The 19784-nt window shown below is 37.1% G+C and overlaps 1 protein-coding gene across 1 annotated transcript in view; it reads right to left on the reverse strand.

The window, feature by feature from the left end:
• Smp_125110 (hypothetical protein) overlaps window positions 1–15297 on the reverse strand; it is a gene marked incomplete at its 3' end in the record, with an annotated part of 38385 nt that extends 23088 nt beyond the window's left edge. The window contains exons 1-10 of the mRNA XM_018799398.1: window positions 14896–15297; window positions 12846–12926; window positions 11290–11439; window positions 10059–10405; window positions 8937–9501; window positions 7134–7427; window positions 5641–5789; window positions 4019–4924; window positions 2259–2535; window positions 807–846 (exon numbers count right to left, since the gene is read on the reverse strand). Coding sequence (XP_018646616.1) covers window positions 807–846; window positions 2259–2535; window positions 4019–4924; window positions 5641–5789; window positions 7134–7427; window positions 8937–9501; window positions 10059–10405; window positions 11290–11439; window positions 12846–12926; window positions 14896–15295 — 3209 coding nt within the window. The 5' untranslated portion in view covers window positions 15296–15297. The remainder of the gene's footprint in view (window positions 1–806; window positions 847–2258; window positions 2536–4018; window positions 4925–5640; window positions 5790–7133; window positions 7428–8936; window positions 9502–10058; window positions 10406–11289; window positions 11440–12845; window positions 12927–14895) is intronic.
• Window positions 15298–19784: the final 4487 nt, after the last annotated feature.

Consider the following 19784-nt stretch of genomic DNA (forward strand, 5'->3'; position numbering starts at 1 on the left):
ATGACGCTAGTCACTACTCAGTAACCAATCAATGTAGACAGAAACATGTATGAAGGATGGACTGTTGTTTTCGAAATAACTGTATATTCGTTTATTAACCAAGTATTTTTGACTGGTAATATAGGAATCAACAAACTAAGAACTTGAAAACAATCAATACTTACGATTTTTATGCCTTATCAAAAAATACGTTTTTTGCAGATTGTGTTTCTTAACGCATTTTGTGTCAAACCTTCGAATAGTACTAACGGATTATATGCATATGATCAATTCATTTTATATATCTAAGCCTATTAAGTCGGTCACAGGTCGAATAGCTCAGTGATGATGTTTTGAACTATGAAGCTTGGATAACTCGATATAGAATCTCACAGATACAACTTGCTGAGAATTATCAACGAAATCTCGAGGAAAAATACACCAAACATATATGAGGGAACAGTGATAATCAAATACCTTGTGAGTCTAAAAAGTGTATATAGCTATTATTTAAGCTAAAGCACAACATACTCTAAAATTTGTAAATCGGGTAGGTACACAATTAAATTATAAGTAATTGTTTAATACTCGCTAGTTGCTAACCGACTAAAAGCCAATGAATCACGAAGTACAAAAAAACTACAAACGAAATGACCGAAATATAGGATGAACATTTCTTTGACGTTAGAATCCTCAATCCCCGATTTTTGTCGATAATGATTTCTAAAGGATAATATAATATCCTAAAACAGTGATAGTAATTAATTGAAATGTTTAGAGTAGCCGATATACATAAAACTAACTATGAAACAAGACAATTGACAAACCTCGAAATGGAATCCAACATGTTCTCTGAATCCACAGCACCTGAAAATGATAATAGTGTGAAAATATCAATTATGCTATAATTTTCGGTTCACAGAAGAAAAAAAAGAATATCAAATAATACGGTTTGTTGAACTGTATCTTAGATGCCTAGTCTTTTCTATTACAATTAATAATCTTGTGACTACATTTACACCTGAGATTTACGCAGACAGTTTCATCCTGCTGTATTAATTGTACTAGATAAGGATGGCAAGTCGATTGGTGAAGTAGTGAAACTTCAGCAGTTGAGATGGCTGGGACACGTGTTACGTATGCCCAACCACCGACTGCCCCAACGTGCGATGTTTTGTGGTGTAGGAGTAAGTCGGAAGAAAGCTAGGGGCAGCCAGACCAAAACGTGGCACAAATCCATGAAGTCACTGACAAATGGACTGAGCCATGTTGGTAGGTGTAGACTACCTGGTTGGGATCCGCGAGATGATATCAATCGATGGTTAGAGGCCTTGAATGACATGGCTCAAAATCGTTTTCAATGGCGAAGGTGCATACACTCTTTGTGTTCTACCAAATTCTAATCTTCTGAATTCTTCATGTCTCTACCTTTTTTCACTTTCCAAATTTATTTCACTGGACTATACTCCTTGAATAACATCTTCAAACCCTAATCTTTCACATAATGCTTCTACCACTATGTGATTTGCATCGACAACTGCATCTCTGTGCTAATGTGGTACGGCAACTCGAACTGATGTACGCACGTACGAAGTTCTACGTTGTGACAGACTGACTGACTAATTGAATATCTCAACCTGGACCGATGTACACATGTGCAACGTTCTATGTTGGGTTTGACTATTTAACCTATTGGTTGAAGAATCATCATCATGAAACTTGGACGATATCTTAGGTTAAAATCTATCACAATTAATAGAATAAAATATAATTGATAATTTGGTTACCATATAAATGAAACAGAATATGGTTACTTCGTAGAAAAAGACAGTAAACGGTTCTCTTACAAGGTAAATAAAAGCATCCACAAGTTCAATCGTTTGTTCCAGAAATTCATGTGATTACACGATACGACTTCTGCTAACGAAAATGAAGGTCTATAGGTATAGTCATCAGCTAACTAAGGTGTTCAGTACTCCCTATACGTGAACCAAATAATCGATCAAAACACAATACTATTAGCCAAAAAGCAAGTGTTTATTGACTAGGACCGGCTGATTCGTAAGGAACCATTTTATTATTAATTTAGATTGTTATATCCAGAGACAATCAACATAATTATTACAAAATGTCTAGAAAATAACTAGCTATAAAGTCAGTCTGTTAGTCAGTAATACGCTGCATGCCATTGTCTAGTATGTTAACCGAAATTATCGTGACCATGAAATGCAACAAACAGTGAACAGAAATTCAATGAAATTAGATATAATGAAACTGACTTCGATTTAGCATATGTTCAGCAACGGGTAATTGAACAGGTCTCTGTTTAGGAGGGCGACCCCGACCTCGAGATACAGTTGGCTTACAAGCTTGTGTCTCTGATGCCCCGATTTGTTGTTGTTGTTCAACCCAACCGATATTTGTAGTAGGAGACGGTAAACTCCCAGTTTCCGACCTAACATTAATAGTTTCCGGTGTTTCTGGTGCAGAATTAATAGCGGCACCACTATTATTTAAGTTTGCCGCAACTAAACTAGCGAATCCCATCGCTGCCGCCTTGAAGATCAATGGCATAAAAAAACGAAATAGTGAAATGAAAGTTAATATCAATGAAAAAAAACAACTGTTCATTGTAATTATAAACCGATTAATGTTAGACCATTGAAAACCTGGAAGAACTGAACAGCTGTTTCGCCCTAGCACGGGACTTTTCATCAGTGTGCATCCACGATCCCGCACACGGGATTCGAACACATGACCTTCACAACTTTGTGCGCGAACAATTAATCACTAAGCTAAGGTCCCACGGTATCGATGTCAAACCTCAATCAATCCATAATATTGAGCGATCATCTTCCACTGTCTTTGGTCGGTAAATGCATCACATAACATACGGTTGAACTCCACTGGTCATGGTTTTTCGTCAGAATACATAAGATTCTTTCTGGAAACTAGGCACTAGCGAGCGCACGATAATTATCAGTATAAGGTCGTGGAGATTATTGAGTTTTAGTGATTTAAGTGACAACATACAAAATCACCTATCAAAGTCGTTTGATTGTTAAATTGCTAAATGATTTTAAGAGTTTAAATTGAGTAAAAATGTACATTTAGAACAACAGATTTTTTATTAATAAATTCAACTACATTGTACTGATCACATCAAATTTCAAATAGAGACTGAAATTTTCGCAAGCAAGTCAAAACCCATTGTCAGATAGCCTGTATTTTACCTAAAGCCAAGTAATCAATCTCTGTATTTAGTTCTGAAAATGTTGGAAAGTTGATAAATTTATCTTTTGTGCAACCAAACATAATAAATAATGACGTGGTGTGTAAGCTTAATTGCAAGAAACGCCTGGTTTTTTTTGGTACGGGTTGGATTTAAAACGCTAATTGAAATCATGATTCAATTGAAGCTAGATCACCATGGAAAACCTGGAAGCACTGGACGGCTGTTTCGTCCTATTATGGGACTCCTCAGAAGTGCGCATCCACGATCCCGCACTCGCGAGCGAGATTCGAACCCAGGACTTATGATTTCAACTATGAAAATACTGAAATCTCCACAAAACCCCTTCTGAAATATTTTTATGTTTAAATAAATAAATAAATCTTGAATAATCCAAAATTTTCACATTAGGTAAGTGATTAACAATTAGACATAGAATTTTACTGTGTTACTACTGTAGGTGTTAACGATTTTAACAACGAGTGGTTAACAGATGATGATAATGGTATTCAATAAATTTACATCTTCAGCAATCAGAAACTGTATTTTTCATATGGATAAACTGACTAAGGGAGTGCTGATAGTTATCAGCATCCACATTAAATGATTGATATGATGAAATACTTATAGTGAATATTTTAATAGGTATTGATTGCTTTCGAAAAGTTATTTGTTACTCGCACATACATGTACATGTAATTACATGTCATCGTCGAATAGGTTCCAGTTAAGTTGACTTTTAATAGTTTAGCTAACGTTTTAAATGAAAAACAATCACTAATTAGTGAATATGAGATTCCAAATTACCTCACGTTTTGGTCGATCACAAGTTACTGAAACTGAGTCAGAGGAAGATAAGCAAGGGGAAACTGGTATATTACTATTGCTTTCCAGTATTTCTAAGCGTCTAGATGGACGACCTCGACCACGTTTTCTGTGTTCAGGTTTTGATAGAGGGATATCAGCATTTCCAAGATGACAAACCCCAGTACTTGAGGAATTATCTGTTAAATCTATGACAGTTACAGACAAGTCAGACTCATTGAAACCTGATTTAGAGAAATCTCTGAAACTATCTTTGTCCAAATCAGAGGAAGCATGGTTTTCATTGATGTTAGATGTATCTATTCCCACCTTGTAGCGTTTTCGAGGGGGAAGAACTGAGCTACGTGAAGTAGCGGAACGTCTTACGTTGCTTGGAAGTGATGATGAGGCGGAATTAGGCAAAATATCACAGGTATCGAGACCTTCAGTTTCCTGGAGACGTACAGACTGTTCCACGAAGTTGGGATCATCAAGCAATGGATCTGTACTTGTAATGACACCATGTTGTGTTTGTCGTTTACGCTTCGCAGAAGGAACTGGAAGAGATGAGACGGATAAAGAGGCGTCAGATTGTTGCCGAGTGTCGACAGTGACAGAGCTTTGGGATACTGAATCATTAGGTATATATTGTTCCGGGTGGCGACCCGTATCAGAAGGATGGGATTTAAACAATCGGTTAGTTTTGTACTTCTTTTTACGACGACCCGGTGATTTTAAGGGACTGATATTCCGTTTAACTGTAGTTGACGACTGATATGCACCGTCATCAAGTTGTTCGAATGAAACATGCTGTGATTCGTTTGGTTCTTGTTCTACAGAAATTGGAGAATATTGGGTAACGCAGGCAGACTCCATTTCGCTCGCATCTGAGGTGACTGAAAACGTACGCTGAAATCGAGAGAAACAGCAATGTTTTGAAGAGGGTTACAACAGATGAATTTTAATCAGATAATAAGTTTGAAGGGAACCAGTGAATTAGTGCGCTAAAACCTGACCATATATATATATATATAATTAACTGACAATACAATGGATGATAAACGTGATCTTAGACAACCTTCGAAAACCATTAAGTAGTAGACAAATATATCATCGGCGTCATCAGGCTCTTCAGAAGCGTACATCTACGAACCCGCTAGGGATCTGACCTCATGACTTTTAGGTTTCTCTATGAGTGTTTAACTTTTAAACTTTTGAGCCAGCAACCAATAAATTTTTAACATACATCATCAGATTGGTCCATCGCCACTAAATGAGATTTGTCACAAACCCGACACGATTGAGCTACATTAGTAACAGATTTAACCTAGAACTCTAGGAACTACCTCTCGGAGCTCGTTACTAGTCAGGATATAGTGGTTCTTATCAAGAGGAAATGTAAAGATTGTTGAATTTCATAGTTTACATTAAACGTTGATAAAGAAACTTTACAAAATCATGTTTTGATCAAGTATTCTGTGAAATTCACCAATTACATTGTTAATAATGACATGAAACTAAATAAGATTGTAGTAATCAGGGATATAAACATAGATGATAAGCATGAATCTAGAAATTTGTCCTTGTCATTTCAAAATATTCATGCACATAGATAAATTACTTACTTTCCGATCACAATCTGAATGATTTAATCGAGATCCATCTGCATTATTTCCAGTAGACGGTTTATTGTCAACTGTTGTTCCATGAATGGTTGTTTTTTGAACTGAAATTATATTATCCGACGATACACTTGATACTTCAGTACTATGTCCTGAATATGCAACTACTGAAGATGTTTCACTGGGTTTCACATGACAATTTATTTCATAATTAGTGTGTTCGGAAGCTTTAAATTAAATAAAAATAATGAGGTGAAGTGATGAGTTGATAAATATGTAGTCGGGAAGACTATCACATATACCATACGATGGTTAAAAAAAGTACACAAACATTATTTGTTCGGAATTTTTTAATTAAGACAACATGTTTAATGCCAGAAAAATACAAACTTTAAACCTTTATCGGATAAAAGTCCTTCACTGAATAAACATAAAATTAGGGTTTCATAAACCTTACTGATACAAAATCATAGAAACCAAACAAAGCATGTAACTGCAAATATAACCATCAGTATGTGATTGTGGAGACTGTTAGTTTTTTGAGATTATGAATAGATTGCTGTTAGACTACTGTTGAAAACTGGGACGCTGGTTCAGTGGTCTAAAGGTTAAGCGTTCGCTCGCGAGACCAAAGGTCTTGGGTTGGAATCACACGTGCAGAATCGTGGGTGCGCACTGCTGAAGAGTCACATATTAGGACGAAACGGCCACCTAGCGCTTTCAGGTTTTTAATGGTGGTTTAACATCGATCGATTCATGATCTGGATTCCAGATTTAGTATTAACATGGGGATCAGGACTAAAGATAGATTTAGTTGGTCAGTCCTAAATTAAACCAAAATGTACTCCTAGATTCCACTATTCGTCACCATTCAACTTTATTGAAAGATATGCAAGTTATTTTACTGAAAATCGGTGGTAGAATTTTTGCTAAAATGATTAAACATGGATAACACTAGAAATAAGAGACTTTTTAGAACCCGCATTAGAATTATCTTAACTGTATACTGTTGGGTTTGAAATAGGTGTGTGTGAATATCATTATATCACGTGAATCAATAAACGCCAATAAGATCTAAGTACAGATTCATACTTTCAGCTTTGAGTCACGCTTTGTGCATAAAAACCAATGGCACTATCCGGTTACTTAAACGGAAGTAGAGGGCGAAGTTCGGATGAGCGACCTAGTGACTGAAAGTTAAACGCCATAACTACTAAGCTACCGCTCGTAAGATCTATCTGAGTGGGATAAAATATTTTACTCTTTAGCTCAGGACAAAAAAAACATTGAAAATATTTTAATCACACACAAAATATGTGGAGTGATAAATATGAGAATTCCAATTGAGTGTGCATGAATTTTCATGTTACAGATGGTCAAGGAGATTGTGTACTAGGCAGATAATGAAATTTAACACTCGAATAAAATCGTTCATATTTACCCTACTTTAATGAATACTAAAATTTAATTAGACAATAGATTTTTAAAAAACCCACCAGCAATTGTAGTTTGCATGGAAGCAGCATCAGAGCCTACAGTTGAATGTGTCACATGGCTGGGAACACTGCCGCTAGTTTGTCGAGTCCTGCGAAGTTTAGGAGTTAGACCCTCTTCTTCTACAGAGGCTATAAAATCAGTTACAACTGATAACGTCACCTCAGATGGATGAAATAAGGCAGAACCTCCTTTAGCCTCAATGTCTTTTAATTCCTGTTCACGTTTACGTTGTTCGGCCATTACAGCGTCCCAAGTGACAAGACCACGAAGTTCACGTGAAACACGAGATTTCCCTGAAAAAAACACACACGTAAACACTGATATGAGAACGCGAAATTTCTTGAAAATACGTGAAACAATTATTGTGACTTAAAATGATTACACTACTACTAAGTAGTTTATGTTTTGTTCGGATACTTTTCTTTCCATTTCGTATTGCCTTTTTGAAAATTTACTCACATCTCGTCGGTGACTGGGGCTACAATTTTGTGTAGTTTACATCAAATGTTTATAGCGTTGTGACTACATTTAGCGTAATTTTGTAATTCATAAAATCAAAAATTGTTAGAATCAATAGACTGGTACTGTAGGCAACTACTGTCCATTTCATAACACTTAATTTAAGCCTTACAATGACATACTCTACGTATAAACACAAAGAACTTTGTTGTTTTAATCCGACAGTAGATCACAAAAAACAGCTTTGGCAATTTACTAGCGGTTCTACACACAATAATGAATTCACAAGGTCAGGGAATGTCTACTGTATTCAGAGCATCCTATATCAGCCATTTTCTGCTTGCTATGATGCTAATAAATCCAGAAACTGAACTCAGATACGGATGCTGGATAAGACAGAGAAATATATGATGAAGACAAAGACGATACCCTACTGTTATCGATCAACATTTACTAGTAAAAGATTATTGTGACTGAAAACATTGAAAACCATAAGAGCGGGATGACACACACAATAAGTCCTTAAATGGTTAACATACTTTATAGAAGTAAAACGTAGCATATAGAGGCAGAGAACATTCTTAGCTCGCTAATACTTGAATATATATATTACCGAAGTGTCGTTCGTGTATGGCAGAACTATCGAGTGAACCTGATGTGTTTGGATGTAGGCTATAGAGTAAAAATAACAAATCTATTGATGTAACTGTGAGTCTTTATCGACTAAGTTGACTGACATGTAATACGTAAGCCAACGGCCGCCTAATTCCAGAACCAATGTTGGTAGCAGTGGGGGTAGATTGTAAGAAAGCTAGGGATGGGCGAGTCAAGACGTGGAATCAGCATTTTGAAACCACTGATTGTCGGACTGAGATATGTTAATAACTACAGAATATCTGGTTAGGGTTCGCCTATTAACCACGGTAAGTATATATATATATATATATATATATATATATATATATATATATATATATATATGCACTATTGTTGATACTGCTATAATCCAGACACTTGTCATTCATTTTGCGAACTCCGTTTTGCTGTTCTGCAATAACATGACAACTCGCACTGCTGTACATTTGTTCCAGGCTCTAAGATGATTGTATTTGACTGATTATTTGATTTTTTTTTGAAAACCTAACTCATAGTAATCAATAAATGTAATTATTACTAACCGACATGATTATCACAACTTCAGTTCTTTACAACAGAACAATTTGTATCGGTGACAGTTTCTAATCTAACTGACAGGAAGTGGAAACTAAAGTACACTTATAAATACAATAATCAAAACTATGTATTTTGCAAGAAATTACTGATTGAAAACTACACGAGCTTACCTTTAGAAGTTGATTTAGGCATTCGAATCACATGTTGACTAGTTTCTACGTGTTCATTGTTAATTGGATTTGATGATGATGAAACAAGACTAGTATTTGTCAAAGGAATCGATTCAGATGTACCGACTGTATTCGACTTTACAGATGAAAAATTACGGTGAAATCCATGGTGTTTTTTACCTCTACCTCGACGTCTTATTAAACTTGAAACTAATGTACGTGTGACAGTAGTATTTTCGCCAAGTTTAAAATTCAACTTCGAAGCAGAATCTTCAGTACAATTTGAAATAAACTTTGAATCATTTTGACTTACATCTTCAACTGTCTTAATAAGAGGTAGCTGATTAGGATTTTTAATCTCAGAGGGTGTTATTGTAGGATGACCAAGATTTTGTACATTAGAATTTAATGGAGATGTTAATTGTTTCGACTGATTATCGAAAGCACTAGTAGAATAATCTTGTTTATCTGATGTTAAATCTATAAGTTGAATAGGTTTTTTAGACAAGTGATCAGTTTCTATCGGATTTTTTAATGTAGCCGCCAACAGACGACGCATATTCACCTAACAAAGAAAAATTAACAATTGATCACCATTAATACTTAAATAGAATACGGTAAATAAGGTTACATGATGAATTTCTTCAACTTGTTCATTTCAGATGTACAAAATATTAGTATGCTTGAGTTTGAGTAACACTTGAAGTGTAAGGGCTCCTGATACGATCGAGTTATTTAAACTGAAGGTAAAGAGAGCTTCAAACCTAAGACTCAATGACTAAAAGTCGACCACCTTAACCACTGATCTACCGTTTCAACTGATAAATATAAGGTTAAATATCATATGATCTACTATTATTCCTACTTGTTGACACACAAATATTGACTTTAAGTTTAAACTAAAAAGATTTATTAAAAAAACATGATAGATAGGAGAGCAGACCATTAATCAGTCAACCATCACGTGTTTAAAATTTGATCGATTTCTGATTAGTCCGATGCACCAAAATGTTTCTAGTACCAACAGAAAAATAAACCATCACACACAAGATATTAGAATAAGCACAAACGCCTAGTAAATGAAGGTAATTTGTGAAATGGTCAAAACAAGTGATAACTTACAACAAACCGATGTACCCTTGATTCAGGAAGTTGTTGAAGCCACGGTGCACATAATTTTGATTTCAACCCCATATTATCACCCTCAGGATCTGATGTCATGGGACTTCTTAACGGGTTTGGTAAGATAAGAGGTACCCATGACGCCGGAAGAACCGTCTGTTCTGCTGAAGTGATGGAGGTAGGAGAATGAAGACCACCACGACGAGCACCTCGACCTCTCCGGCCACCTCTGCGTGCCCTGACACCTCTACGGGATGGTGTCTCAGATTGACGTGCGGCTAAAGTAAGAGATGCAGCAACTGGGATTGGTCGGCGAGGTACTGGTTTCATGTCAATCACACAAGTATCTGTATCAAAAGATGTTTTCAAGAATAATAAATAGAAAATTCGAAAAATCACAATAAACGTCGGTTGACACAGGACCATTGAAACAATAATCATGTACAAAAAACAGTGTATTGGTGAGACTTTAATAAATGAAGTTTTCGTTAAACAAGTATTAGCCAGATAAAGTGAAAACTACAGAATAGTTGCTTATCTTAATCGCCGACTCTGATGATCAACAATTTGCAAACGGTTAGAACTAGTGTGGTGCGGTCTACTTATATCCATATAAGTAGTATATGGTGTTGGTCAGACATAGAATGTATTTTGGCAGAAGACCGATGAGGAAAGAACTGAAACGAAGCGCAATCGGTAGGAAAAGGCACGAACAATGGAATTACAGAAGAAACAGTGAAGATCGAGACTATTGTTTGTTAATTTGCAAATTGACTGTCCATTGTATGGTTTTCATAATTTACTGAGATAGTTTGTAATTTTTGCTTAAATACATTCGATCGTCCTCAGTCGTGTTCTGTTCACTACACTAGTATCAGTTTAATTATGTTTATGGTTTTGGGGACCATGGTCAAGATCCTAGCGAGACAACAGATGAACATTAAACACAATAATCTTTACTTTGTGGTAATTTAATAACTACCCTGTTTTTCCCACGCATCCGATCGGTGACCTAAGAATAGAGGCCAGTAATGACTGATGTTCTAATATATGTGACTGTTTTGGCGTTAAAACGCTTTTATAAAATAAATTAATAAAGAGGCGGACCGTACTCACACCGAAAATATTGGAAAAAAGAACACACCCACTTCACATAATTAAACAATTAAAAGGCAGGGAGCTATAAAATCACACATGATAAACATTATTAGTAGTTAAATGTGAAACTTACCCTTCAAATGAACAGCCAATTCGTCGATAGCAGCGATCACTGTCTCGTCTACAGTTGATGGTTTCTTTTTAGTCTGCTTTAATAACGCTTTTAGTTCACGTTTATTGACTTTTCTTTGAGTATGCGATGTACTGTTGTAATCCACTGTGACTAAAACATACGCGCACAAATACAAATTTAAGAACTGAGACTTTTAGAGTAACCAACCATAAAAAGTAAAACGAATGAAGAAGCATGAAACATCCTCATCATACAAAATACAAACTATAACAATAGCGTAACTCTTTTTTTTGCTTTGGTTTAGTTGGAGATAATATAATCTAGCTAGTTAATGAGATGTTCTTACTTCATTTTAAAATTACATGTTGATTTAATGAGGCGAGTAGTGTGAAAGTATAACTTCAGAGATCGTTTACGCTTTTTTATTACGTAATTAGTAAGATCTCAAACTGTTGTATTTTCAATGTGTCTACCTTTAGGGCTTCCATTTAACGCATAAATTGTTGTCATGTTCTATTGTTCCAGATTTCTCATTAATTACTTTCCCATTACTGCCCCCAAATACGGCCGAGAGTCGGGAGAGTCCGGTCTCACTCTCCAAATGCTCTTACATGGCCACGCGTATATAGCCTCTTCCAAGGAAGTCCTACTCACTGCCTTCTCGTGGTATTACTGTTGTTTACGAAATTCAGAGGACGAAAAGCGAATGTCCAACGCTTTAACCGGGTTGGTGGACACGGAGGGTCCACCTAGAGGAGTTGGAAAACCTTGATTTCAAACCATAAGTGCACATGGACTCCAGTATCCTGAGGGAACAAATGGCGTACGAACCAATTGTTGGTCACCGGCTACCATGAAACTGCATCTCCTCACGATGCTCCAATGCCTTGTGGATCAGACCTTAAGGTCAAAGGCTCGGGGTGTGGCCCCCTAAGGAAACCACCTGTTTCAGATTTGTGAGGCGCACATATATCTGGTGCTTCGTTGTACCAATATGTATGTGTTTAAATAAATAAATAAATTACTGCGAATTTGTATTCATAACTGAGTTATGTACACATAATTTTTTAATTGTGTTGCAATATAGTCAGACGTTGAAAGTATATTAGTATATGAATTTTGAGTTGTGATCGAACACAAGGTTATGGCGAAATAATCTGCCTTCTATCTTCGTCTTTTAACTGGACACTGAGGTTAAAAGGAGCTCGAGAAAAACAATAAGCGTTAATGTCTCAATTGTAAGTTATTGGTTACTATGTCACTTGGTAAATCGGTAACTGGTCCTAGTGGTAATGCAAAAGAACTAGTCAATAGTAAGACTAGAAAATATAACTGTTACTGTAATAACGACCCGATAACACGGGCCCCAATACAATCCAAGTATATAGCCCTTTTTCGCCGTTGGATCATGTATGTCATAAGATTTATAACTTTTCGCGTCAAACGTGCTTATAATTTCAGACTAAATAATATACCTTAGGAGAATATAGCTCAACGATTCTATAGGCCATCATCATAAATTACGGTTTTTAACAGATAGAGAAACCTGGACTTACCCTTGTCTGGTTGACGGGGTTCAACAAAGACTGAATTATGTGATCCGCTGAGATCTTTGGTAGATAAAGGTTCACGAGTAGCTAATGATCAAAATAAAATAAATTGTGAGGAAACATAATGCTTACAGTCATTTACTATTCATTAACATGAGAAATAATTTCAAATTTAAAATGAAATGAAATTTTTTTAGTTTTAAAAACTTGATCTTTTGGTAGGACGGTAACAAACAAATAAGAACACATGAAAAGTTTCGATAACAAATAGTAACCGATTTGTTGATGACTTGGAATAAAATCAAAACATTCAAATAGAACACTTACCAATGAGCAAGTAAATCAGTAGTATAGGTCAGTGGACTATCTAATTTGTCTTTACATCACCCTAACTAGACGACCACAACTGAAGACCGGAAACCTATGAAGAGTTGAATCTTTTTAGTGTAGGACTCTTTAGCAAGGTGCGTATCTAATAGTTGCCTAGAGGAATTCAGTCCGTAATTTAAACCACGAACTGAGTAATCTCCAAGTAAAAATTCTGTACTACTGACAGTGATCATATGCTCATCAGTGATAAAACGAAACTTCCAGTACCAATGAGAATTAGTCACTGACCAATGCAGTCTAAACATGTTGAACAGATAGAAAAGTATTACCGATGACAAGAGGTTACTCTTTTTATTCATGTACTCGGGGGCCTTGAGTCACAGTTCAGTTGTGTGATACCATTGGATATGGGTAGATAATTGAAAACTTGGAAAATGAGGGCCATTCTCTAGTAGATTATTGTATAAGCTGATATGGTATATTTAACAAATAGTTTACTGTAATTTTTATACTGCTCTAGTTGTAAACGATAATTTGAATCACTGACTGTTATTGCCTTTCATCGTTCATGAATCACACTTGATTAATTTTACTTATTTATTTAAACACAGAAATATTAGTACCAAGGGGTATCGAATACATATGGGCCACACAAGTCACTTGATTTGTGTGTGGGCTGTGATACTGCCCGGATGCCCAAACCGAAGCAGGTAGTTTCCTTAGGAGGCCACACCCGGAGCCTCCGATCCAAAGGTCTGATCCACGAGGCGATGGAGCAACGTCAGGAGAGGTAGTCCCATGGTAACAGGTGACCGACAGTTAGTTCATATGCCATTTGTTCCCTCAGTTTGCTGGAACCCATGTACACCATTGGTTTGGAATGAGGGTTTTCCAACTCCCCAAGATGGACCCTCCGTGTCCACAAACCCGTTTATAGCGCCGGACATTCGCTTCTCGTCCTCTCATTTCCGTAAACAACACTCCTGGCGCCAGAAGGCAGTGAGTAGTACTTTCGTTGGAGTGGCTGTATACACGTGGTCATGTGAGAGGATTAGGAGAGGGAGAGTAGACTCTCTCCAACCTCGGCCGTACCAGGGCATTTGAGGGTCACCTAATTAACTATTTAACTGTTTTGTTATTTTAGTACCACAACTCTCAGTTTAGTGATGCTTTGTGATCTTTAAATTGATGCATCTAACCATGTGTTTCCGAGTCTTGTTAAAAGATAAGCCAGGAGGTTGATGATAAAAAGAAACAGCATGGAAAAATAGGTGTTCGTATATCCAATAGTTGCTCGGTGGTCATTAGTAATAATAATCGAGTAAAGAGGATTTGCTGCTTGAAATGATTTAGGTGAAACGAGGTTCAGACCTGAGACTTACCTGTTATAAGCGTATACCACAAGACCTAAATGTCGTGGGGCTGTAACCTTGGTGAGTTATATAACACGGATGAAATAAATAACCATAGCTTTCTGTTTTTCAACAATTCTATAGTAGAACCAGTCCGTGATGTTAGTTACAAAGTATGAAAATTGTTAACTACAATAAGTGATAAGAGACTCATTACTAGGCTAGTCACATCAGCTGTTAAATTTTACATTACGCATGCTAGTATGAGACGACTAGCGGAAGTGAACAGTAAAAACAATAAACACTGAAGAGACAATATAAAGAAAGAATATTAGAAAAGAATAAAATACTATGAAAATTGATAAACTACTTACATTCATCATCATAAGGAAGTTCATGTTCACTACTAAGTCCCATTGGAAGCGAGCCTTCACGATCCCTTGACTCATTACTATAGTCATCTGCAAAATTCTTGAATACGTTTTGATCAAGATCTCCGTTATGACCCTTTTTGTCTAGTCCACGACGACCGCGGCTTTCCATTTGTGACAAGTTATCATCTCCACCAGAACTATTACGAAGACTACGGCTATGAACTGATTCACTGGAAGTATCATCTGGTGTTTTTGAAAGACCATGAGATGACTTAGATCCTGTATCCGGTGACCCACATTCAGGATTTAATTGAGAATCACCATAGTAAGACTTCAAACTGCCTTTCAAACCATAACGGCCAGAAGGTTTTGAAGTCTTTTGCTTTCCTCTACGTTTCATATCCTCGGGTAAAGTGGACACATTCAAGTCGTCTGACTTAACTGCTCAGAAGAAATTAAGATCTTGACCGAGTCACTTTTGAGCTAAAATATAGGTAAAAATAATAATAGTGGTATTAGTGACATAAATATTCAGGATTAACAAAAACAGGTTACGAAAACGTCAAAGTCGGACTTCTTGGTAGAGCTAACCGGTAATGATGGACACGAAGCTCGACTTCTTGCCAAAATATGGACAATCCAAAGCCAAGCTATGTAAGACTTTCACATCATGAGACATTCATAAAAACGAAATACAAAAAGACTTTGATGGGATAGCTTTAGTTACCCTTAAAAATAAATATTTAGCATACTTGAATCAATCAGTTTAGTCGACATGCACGTAACCACACCATTTCACAGGAAGCAGAAACTGATGTCTGATTGCTAAGAAAAAACTTTTGAAAAAATATGATTAATTTTATCAGATCACAAAATATTGCTTGATGTTCTCATATCATCTTGGAATACTAAACCTAGAAATAGTATAGTTTTAACGAGGATGAAAGGTGAGTCGGCCAAACTGTATCAATCAAATCCTAGGAAAATTGCATAACTCTCAGGATGTACCCTTGATTATTGAAAATCTATAACACAATACATCACTCCAAATCTTGTTATAATGTAGGTAAATATGAAAACTACAATACAGAGGATTACGGATGTTTAATCATCAGTCCTTTTTGAAAACCAATAGCATGCTGTGAAAACGTTGTGATAAGGTATATAGTTTTGTTTAGGAGGGAAGGTTAGCTAGGTGCTGAGAGATGTACTGATTGAGACATGGAATATCTTCAGTGCCACAAACCCCATTCCCATTTATTGTAATAAGTAATACTGGGTAGAGTACAGTTAGGTTGAAGTTGCTGTAGGTTCAGCAAGACGAAACATAACACATACACAAAGGCATTTCATGTAACTAACACAAGGCTATTACTTATCATAAGTTATCAGCTAGTTATAAATTAAGGTTTACAGATCTAATGAGATACACCTCGCAATGAGAAGCACAATTATATCAACACTCGAAGCTGAGAATTTAACTTTTTAGGCCTAATCGTTTACTTTTATTGTTTAGTATAAATTCATTGTTCCACCGGACGGATGTTCCCTAATTATAACTGATAAACGACCTATGCAATATACTACTACCAAAATATTTCATTTCTATTTGACTGATCGAGACTGTTAGGTGATATACTCCACTGAGCGAGTCGAAAACCTAACGCAACAAGAGACCCATGATAGTAGCCCTCGTCATTTCCAATAACTAAAACCTAGCTATTAATAGTCTGGAAGATATCAGGCATACAAAGTCTGCTGAAATTCCGACTGATGATGCAATGTGAGATACGAGGGTATCTTATGAAAATTTCGATGCCGCTCAATGTTTTTCAGTAGCTGATCTAGTAGTGAGTGTTCATTAGAAACGTACTGAGTAACTAAAACGAAGAATACTCGCAGTTAGGATCCGTTTACTGGTAACATCAGATAACTCCTCTCAAAAATCTTAGGATCAAGATAGAAGCCATGAGATCATTGTTTCAGACAACAATACACAGTTCAAATAAACTATGTTCCAGCATTTCCGAGAAAATTACACGGTTAGATATGTCTGTTTCCCACTGTATCAATCCTAGTCGAGTGGATGGGTAGAAATCCTGGTGGTTAATTTTAAGCGAAGCCGGAATGGTGACAAATAGTTACATTTTGAGTATAAACCACTTTAGGCCGATTCGCCCGATGTAGTTTCACATGCAGAAGGCCTCGTGACTCGGAAGCAGTGTATAGAATTGGACCCTCAAGTCCTACCAAAACAGGTCTCTATTAATCCCATTTACTATGCTTACACCGCGATAAGAAATATATGCTATAGACTATCAACATTATCTGTTGGTATCAGATAGTCGGTTAACAATGGTGGAAGGTGTGTGAGGTCCAGGTGGAGGAACATATGTAAACCAAACAAAGAAAACCAATGTCAAACCCGACATACAAACGGAGTGATTCCGGATCAGCCTGCTAACTGTCCTTTATTTTGAGTCAAACACTAATCCTACAGTCAAACAAACAGAAAACAGATCTCATCACGGAGATAGACGGACAGGAAACTCCATCTAGTAAAAATTGCATATCAACTAATGAAATCAAGATACGAATAACTCAAGAATGGAAAATGTTAAGAAACCCAACATTACTCTTGGTGTTTATTAACAGTAAAATTTGGATCCGCTGGAATCATATTCTTTAAAACACTTTTGGGCCGAATAAACTATACAGACAACCAATAAATTGATAGAACTGCCGGATATATTTGTCCGTCAGTCGGTCAACTACAACGTAGGAGCAGACACATATATGCATTAGCCCTCAAATGCCCTGGTACGGCCGAGGTTGGAGAGAGTCTACTCTCCCTCTCCTAATCCTCTCACATGACCACGTGTATACAGCCACTCCAACGAAAGTACTACTCACTGCCTTCTGGCGCCAGGAGTGTTGTTTACGGAAATGAGAGGACGAGAAGCGAATGTCCGGCGCTATAAACGGGTTTGTGGACACGGAGGGTCCATCTTGGGGAGTTGGAAAACCCTCATTCCAAACCAATGGTGTACATGGGTTCCAGCAAACTGAGGGAACAAATGGCATATGAACTAACTGTCGGTCACCTGTTACCATGGGACTACCTCTCCTGACGTTGCTCCATCGCCTCGTGGATCAGACCTTTGGATCGGAGGCTCCGGGTGTGGCCTCCTAAGGAAACTACCTGCTTCGGTTTGGGCATCCGGGCAGTATCACAGCCCACACACAAATCAAGTGACTTGTGTGGCCCATATGTATTCGATACCCCTTAGTACCAATATTAGTGTTCAAATAATAATGATAATAATAATACATATATGCATCGGTCCAAGTCGCCAAACCTCATTAGCACAAAAAGATCAACAACAAATTCACAGAAGCAGTTACTTCAATGGTAGTAATATATAAAAAAGATTTTGTATAAAGATATAATACAGGAAGAAAGAATTAGTTCTTAGAAAGAAAGGTATAAAGCAATTTCAATCTCAAGGTTTAAGGGAAGATAAAGAGTGTATACACAAACACCATTGTGATCGATTCTGAGCCATGTCAACCACAGTCTTTAACCATTAGTTACGATAGTCATGCGGACCCCAACCAAGTAGTCTGCATCTACTAACATAGCTCAGACTAAAAGTTAGTGACTTCAAGCTCTGATGTCACGTTTAGGCTTGGCCACCCCTAACTTTCAACCATCCCCAACACTAGACAGCATTGCGCGTTGTGGTAATCGGTGTTCAGGCGTACGCAACACGTGGCCCAACCATCTCAATCGATGAAGATTAATGACCTCATCAACTGATTTACCATCGTTTTCTAATACCCTGCGTCTAAATTCACTATTACTTACCCGGGAATCCCAGCTGATACAACCAATATTTCTAAAACATCTGTGGTCAAATACTAGTAGTTTATGAGTATCTTCTACTCTTAATGGTCACGTTTCGCAGCCGTGAAGTAGAACAAAACGAATTACTGCGCAGTATACTCACCCCTTAATTGATAGACGGATATCTCATCTTCGTCATAGGTGACATAAGTCTGAAAAAGCCAAACGAGCTTTCTGAATCCGTGCAGAGATGTCGTCAGACACCAACCCATTAGGGCTAATCAGACTTCCAAGATAAGTGGAGTTGTTGACGCAGGTCAGTCCTGAAGCAACAAATTGCATTTAGAGAGGAAGGAACGTGTCCAAAACATCCTGGCATCGTTGTTCAGTGCTACCAAAAGACACTGCATTTTGTCAGCGTCTTCACCAAACAGGACTATGTCATTTGCGTATTCTAACTCAATAAGTGGACCCCATGGAGAGAGATCAATTACTGAAAACTCGGTCGACGTGAACGTTATTTTTATCAGTGGGTCTATGATGAAATTACACAAAAATGAAGATAGTGGACAGCCTTGATGGACACCAATTGAGGTTGCAAAATCAGATGACAGTCCGCCATAAGCTCTCACTCGACTGGTAGTGTTCGAGTAAAGAGCCTTCACAAGGTTCATGTACTTCTGAGGTACACCTCTCAATGACAGACACTACCAAAGGACTTCTTGGTCTACCGAGTTAAATGCTGTTTTGAAGTCAAGAAAAACTCAGTGGCTGAGTGACCAAGTCAAATTTATGTACCCAGATTTGAGCGATGTATATCTGTAACGACCAGTGACACTATCCAGTTGCCAGGACTAAACTACTTCCAAATATTATGATAGATATCCAAGTGTCGAGTACCTAGTTATTGATTTCCACAAACAGTATGTATGTCTACATTTTTCCTACATGATTTTATGAACAGCGAATTGATGGTACAATCTAGATATACGAATAGTCCCAGTGCAGCCATGACCACACCCCCATTATTTCAAACACCTAG

This window comes from Schistosoma mansoni (assembly GCF_000237925.1).
Source record: "Schistosoma mansoni, WGS project CABG00000000 data, supercontig 0148, strain Puerto Rico, whole genome shotgun sequence".
Classification (NCBI taxonomy): Eukaryota; Metazoa; Platyhelminthes; class Trematoda; order Strigeidida; family Schistosomatidae; genus Schistosoma; species Schistosoma mansoni.